Below are 6,547 nucleotides of genomic sequence, written 5' to 3'. Positions count from 1 at the left end.
CATGTCAGGAAACTGAATCACTTTCATTTAAATTGTCTTCAGAAGATTCTGAAGATCACCAGGCAGGAGAAGATGCCAGATACTGAGGTCCTTTCTCTTTATATTTTTTTTTTTTTAGGTTTTTTCCCCAAGGCAAATGGGGTTAAGTGGCTTGCCCAAGGCCACACAGCTAGGTCATTATTAAGTGTCTGAGACTGGATTTGAACCCAGGTACTCCTGACTCAAGGGCTGGTGCTTTATCCACTGCGCCACTAGTCACCCCATGATGTCCTTTCTCAAGTTAAACTGCCCAGTATTCCAACATCACTACAGAGAGTACAATTAGAATGGGATGGACATGATGTATGCTTGCCCAAAAAACTATTTTATGGAGAACTCACACCAGAAGAAGCAATACCTAGACACTCTGAAGGTCTCATTGAAGAACTTTATAATTTGTTGTACAACACAGGAAACACTGGCACAAGACCACCCAGCATGGTGTGCCCTCCTTAGTGAGGGGGCTGAGCTCTATGAGGAAGGCAGAATAGAAGCAGCTCAAAGGAAACGTGACATCTGTAAGGTGTTCACGTGAACTATCTGTGCCCAACCTGTGGTAGAGCATTCTGAGCTCCAATTGGTCTGATAAGCTAGAGTCGGACACACTGTCATTTGTCTCAAACATAGTGGTGTCATTTTGGTTTTCTTAATTAACAAAGGACAAATTCCAACCAGTTGTCCTCATGGAAATCTAGTCTTTGTGGAGTCCCCAGCTACCTTTCTCTCTTCCCAAGACACCATGCTCCCTAAAGCTAACTTTTCTCTGTATACCTAGTTCTTCTTCTCTCAGCTCCTGGCTAGATGCACTGTTTATTACTAATGACACATAATCAATTTGGGGGACAGAGAGCCCTCTTTGGGCTTCCTTGCTCTTCCCAAACTCTGGTTTACAGGTGCCAGAGTCCTCAAATCCTTCTGAGACAGACCTTGCCCCAGAGATTTGCTGGAAAAATATCCAATAACCAATACTTTCATGATACACTTTTATCTATATTCTCAACATTTTTCTATCGCTTTCTTAAGCCTAGGCAATTAAAAAAACAATCAAGCCCTGATTTGCCAATTTCTAAGGTGTATGTGCTCACACTGAAAACTTAACAACTCTTTTTTTGCCTTTTGTAGCCTTGTTTATGAGACGATCCCTTTGCATTTAGTCAAAGAAAAAAGTTCTTATTTCATATAGAATGAAATTCTTTCTGGAAGAAACTGAGAATGAAAACTATCTTCTCAGTGATAGACACATTATTTCCTTTCATTGGAACTCTTGGTGGGAGGAAGCTTCCCCTAAATAGGGATTCAACACTGAATTCATTGGACACTGCAAAGTTGGTGTGCAATTATCTATTTGGATGAAAATGGAAGCTCCATAGAGCTAAATGTTCTTTTTAGGATGATAGCTATATTAATTTGGGTCTTCTCATTCTCTTCATCTTCTGTCAGCACTGGGCAGCAATGGGCACCTAACATATATACAAGGAGAACTTGGTGACTAATTTCATCATGTTCTACCAAGGCATTTCATTTCTCTGGGTCTCATTTCCCTTGTCTGTAAAAAAGGGGGCTAGACTCATGATCTCAGAGGTTCACTGAAGCTCTAGAGCATATGGACCAAAAAAATCAATTCCTGACTCCCTAGGCAACTACTTCTGCAGCCAATTACTACCTGAGTAATGCAAGCATGCATGTAAAATTTTTCTTTGAAAAGTATTACCTCTGGGGCAGCTAGGTGGCGCAGTGGATAGAGCACCGGCCCTGGAGTCAGGAGGACCTGAGTTCAAATGTGATCTCAGACACTTAATAATGACCTAGCTGTGTGGCCTTGGGTGAGCCACTTAACCCCATTTGCCTTGCAAAAAAAAAAAAAAAAAAACCAACCTAAAAAAAAGTATTACCTCATATTTCAGGGCAGGAACCTATTTACTGCTTTGTGCTCTTTGTCTACAGGATCAAAAACTCTACAATCCACCAGCTGCAACTCTGATTCTGTGGACCAAATTATTTTCATTTTTGTCACTAGGAAAAACTATAATGGGTCACATAAAATAGACAGTCTCCTTCCCTAGACATCTAGAGTTACAGCACACTTAGCTATTTATTGAATAAGTGCAAAATGTCAGAGTAGAAATTGTCTTACTGAAAAGTGACCAGCAGATGGCAGTGGCAATTTGCAAATAAACATTTTAAACTTTTAAAAATTCCATCCTTTATTTGTTTCTACTCACCTTAGAATGGTATTAGCATTATGTCATTCTTACAGTTAAAAAAGAAAGTTCAGGAAATATAGAACACACAAAATAGCCAGTTTCCCACCAGAATCATTTGCCAAAGCTGCATGGCTGGTGGGTGAATGAGGCCACAGCTCAGCTACTTTGGGGATGAGTCAAGCATGGGACACTGCATCCCCTTGTCTGGCTTCTGGCACATTCCAGCATGGACTCCAATTCCTGATGTTCCAGTAGCTTGCTTCCTGACCTTTCAAAGGGCATCACAAGGCTATAGTCCCCTTAAGGAATCTCCTTCACCTAAAACCATGAAAGAAATAACAAGAGATAATAAAACAGAAGCAACAATGGAGCAAGTCATGGGTTCACAGAGCACATGTTCTAAAGCTTTGTGTAAAAGATTTTGAGGCTGCCTATGTAGATATAAACATATATCAAGATATGTATATAAAATAAAGTGTTGGCTTTTATGTTGCATTATATAGACAAGGCTCTGCTCTAGGTTCTCCTCTGTCTCTGATCCATTCCCCTAGCTTCAATGATTATCTTAGCCAATGATTATCTTATCCAACCCTAGTTCTCTTAGAAAAGAATTCTTGAGTTTCAATCCTGCATCACTAGATGCCTCAGGAATATATGACATTACCATATGTCATAAGACTCTTGTTCAAAATGGTCATTATTGAGCACATTACTTTTCTCAGGCTCCTACTTTGTGAACTTTCCAGCCTTCTTGTCACTCAGATTCATAATCTCGAGTAAAAACAATAGCCTGCATTTATATAGTTGCAAAATGCTTTTAAACATCTCACTTTATCTTCACAACTATTCTGGGAAGTAGGTACTCTTATAATAAATCTTCATTTTAGAGATGGAGAGCAGTGATTTAAGTGCCTTTCCCAGGTCACAGCATTTGCTTAGAGTCAATTTTAAACTCTGGTCATACTCACTCCAGGTCAATTATTATACCTATTGCTACAATTTAGCTGTGGTCATAATCTGAACTCTCCTTCATTCTATATCTCCAAAAAGTTGCCAAGTCTTAGGGATTCTTCTTCCACAATGTTTTTTTTTTTCCATCTGTCCCATTTTATGTTGCTGTTCAGTATTTTCAGTTGAGCCTCCCTTTTATGACCCCCATCTGGTAGCTTCTTGGCAGCGCTACTGTAATGGTTTGCCATCCATATCCTTCTCCAACTCATTTCGCAAATGAGGAAACTGAGGCAATTAGGGAGAAATGACTTCCCCAGGGACACACTATAACTGTCTGAAGCTGGATTAGAATTTCCATCTTCCTGACTCTAGATCCAACACTCAATCCACTTCCTCACTGAGCTGCTCCTCTCACCTTTTACAGCCACTCTCAATTCAGAAACTCATCTTGCCTAAACTTGCCTAAAGCACTGAAATATCCTCTTAATTGCTCTCCAAGTCTAAAATCTTTATCTTCCAAATCCATCAACCATATACATGGTAGTGCAGATTCAGGTTATCTGACTTCCACTAGACCCCCACTGTAGCCAAGTAATTCTTTTATTTCTATCTGTTGCACCACCCACAGAAGCAATTTCTAGCTTTTTCCTTCAAAGCCCCCCCCTCCAATAGCTCTGTAATACCCACTCTCAGTAAGAGGTTTTAATTTTACAAAACAGTAGAATAATAAAAGACTGTATCTTGAAGAAAATTGAGACCATTCAATCTGAGTCCCTTCTTCTGTCACTCTCAATCTCCAAAAACCTTGAAATCACACCCCACTCTCTCCCATCTCCTGATGCTTTTCCTTGTTCCTTGTCAAGGGTAATTGCTCTGCAGGTCCACTGGCTCTTAATCCCTCCCTCCCACCTTCCACAGCTGAGTGCATCTGTAATCATTTGCTGCCATCCCCTTAAAACCAATCAGCAAAGCAACTGTGTTCAACGATGTATGCAATATTTCCCATATTCCTTGTGCCTACTTCTTAGAAAAGGTTATGTCTGGAAAGCTTCACAGAAGAGGAGACTTTTTTGAAGCTCTGAAGAAAAGAAGTGATGGATAGAAGCTGAGACTAAGCTATTGTTTGACTCACCACTAAAGAATCCCAAACCTCTCCATACCAACTGGTTCATTTTCTGTAGCCTTAAAACATATGAAGTCTCCTGTCCTTCCAAATCCTCTGCTCAACCCTGCCCAACCCTAAATATAAGATTGCTCCATTAGCCACAGGGAAAGAGAAATAATGGGAACAACACTGAAACTTCAGGTTTTCTTTTTATTCAACATATATAACAAAATAACTGAGGCAAACTCCATATAAATTCATTTCATCTTGTGCTGTTAGTCTTGCAAACACATCCTTTCATTCTTTCCTAATTTTAATGTCTCAAAATTTTTTCTTTACTTTTTAAGTGCTTTTTCTGACCTAGTTTAATAAATATCAAAGTGATATTTCCTTTACTCCTAAGCTCTTACATCATACTAAGGCCAGAAGTATTATTTTAAAATGTTAAATATCTAAAATGCAGAGTTGCTTTTATGGCAGTCTTTTAATATTGTGTTAAAAGTCTAGATACAACTAGAAGCATTTATACTCAGGGAAACCAATGAAATATTTATTATTCTTCAAACATATTATAAGTTAATCTATGAAATTTTATCATATTACCATCCAAAATGTTTTGGGCCAAGAATATTAAGTAATCATTAAAACAGGAAAATAAATAATAATTAGAAGTAGAAGAAGTATGTAAAGAATTATTTCAGGTGGTGCTTATCTATCAAGTAGTTGGGGAGTGAAAAAATAAAGTTATATGTAAAATTGTTATGACTCATAGCCAAAACAGCTGCTTAAAAAGGGTATTTTCTGTTTTGTTTTCGTGGGGATACACAGGGGAAAAATTTATAAAACTGGTACTTACATTAGAAATCAAATGCAAATGTAGAGTATGAAAGGGGAAAAATATAACTTAAAACAAGATATAGTCTTTAACAAAATGACAACTTTTTTTGTCATGTCCAAGATCCAGAAATTAAAATAGAAAGAAAAGATCATTTGGTGAATTTTGTTGACTCCTCTTTTTTCCTTATCCAACCTCTAATTTAAATTTAATCATGCTCCCAGTCTACTTATGTATTAATGGGGAAAAAAGCACTTAATAAAATTTTATATATAATTTTTCTTCATAGGCTATAAAATCCTTCAACTTAACATCTATAACTATTTATAGATGTTTGAAGAGGTTCACTCTAGTGTTAATAAAGGTGTTTTAAAAACTAACTCAAAATGATGAAAAGCTGTTAAATCTATTCAAGATTCATCTTGGTTACTTTAAAAAGAAAAACCAAACTTCACAGAAATGTGGTTACAAAATTTAAATTCCTCACAGAGGTAACCCTGATCAATAATAGTGGTCAATCAACACGGAAATGCCAAATAACGCTGAGCAGTATTGTTGTGCTGGTCTTCTAGAGTCTGCAGTGAAGCAATAATCTTTATATTTTACTTAAGAAAATCCAAAACTATTTAGTCAACTTACACTGGATTTATATTGTCTTTGTTCTTTTCAGAGAGAACATTTTAAGATGAATATTTGCTAAAGGAGCATGTGAAAATACAACCACTCATATAAACAAGTTTTTGTCACAAATTAGTTTTTATAAAGCGAAGGCTGACTGCAATGTGAAAAATGAATATTTTATCTTTAATCAAAATGAATTTGATTAATAAAAATATTTTCTTCCTTTAAAACATTTCCAATAACATCGTATGTTTCTTTTAAACAACATCCCTGCCAGAGAACAGATCAAGGACCATTTCTGACACTCCATCTATTATGCATGAGGTGAGTCCACAAACCCCCTAGTTCACTCTGAAGACTCTGTATACGCTGTTTTGGTACACAGAAGTGAAGTAAGGCCTGCCATCCTTAAGGAGGATCCTACACAAGGAAGGCTTGGCAGCATTCAAAGGGTCTTCCACATCCCAGATTTCAAGCATACTGCAACCAGGCCTAGGAGAATAATTATTGCATATGTGAAAAATACATGCCAAAATCTTAAAAAATACAAATGAACAATAATCTCTAAGTGACTTATCTCAGTAAAACAAAAATATTAACTATTTGCTTTTTAATATCTTAACATTTAAAAGGTGAAATTTAGTTATAATTACTAACATGTATCATTTACTTAAATAATAAGAAATGTCCTTGTGATCACAGTAAAAGTTGAATAAAAATGATAGAAAGAAAAAATATCACTTTCTTCATGCAGTATTGATTTGGTTTTATATGTTCTATCACTAAATCCAA

The 6,547-nt window shown here is 36.7% G+C and overlaps 1 protein-coding gene across 6 annotated transcripts in view; it reads right to left on the bottom strand.

Annotated features, from left to right (window-relative positions):
- Nucleotides 1–4,495: 4,495 nt before the first annotated feature.
- Nucleotides 4,496–6,547, bottom strand: part of LOC141496388 (putative C-mannosyltransferase DPY19L2) — a 152,829-nt gene continuing 150,777 nt past the window's right edge. For all 6 annotated transcript variants that reach the window (XM_074198914.1, XM_074198916.1, XM_074198918.1 and 3 more), the window contains one exon: nucleotides 4,496–6,247. In XM_074198914.1, the coding sequence (XP_074055015.1) occupies nucleotides 6,097–6,247 (151 nt within the window). In that variant the 3' untranslated portion in view covers nucleotides 4,496–6,096. The remainder of the gene's footprint in view (nucleotides 6,248–6,547) is intronic.

The sequence above is a fragment of the Macrotis lagotis genome, chromosome 8, assembly GCF_037893015.1.
Source record: "Macrotis lagotis isolate mMagLag1 chromosome 8, bilby.v1.9.chrom.fasta, whole genome shotgun sequence".
NCBI classification, from domain to species: domain Eukaryota; kingdom Metazoa; phylum Chordata; class Mammalia; order Peramelemorphia; family Peramelidae; genus Macrotis; species Macrotis lagotis.
The sequence above is the reverse complement of the archived record's forward strand: the minus strand, read 5'-3'. Positions and strand labels throughout refer to the sequence as shown.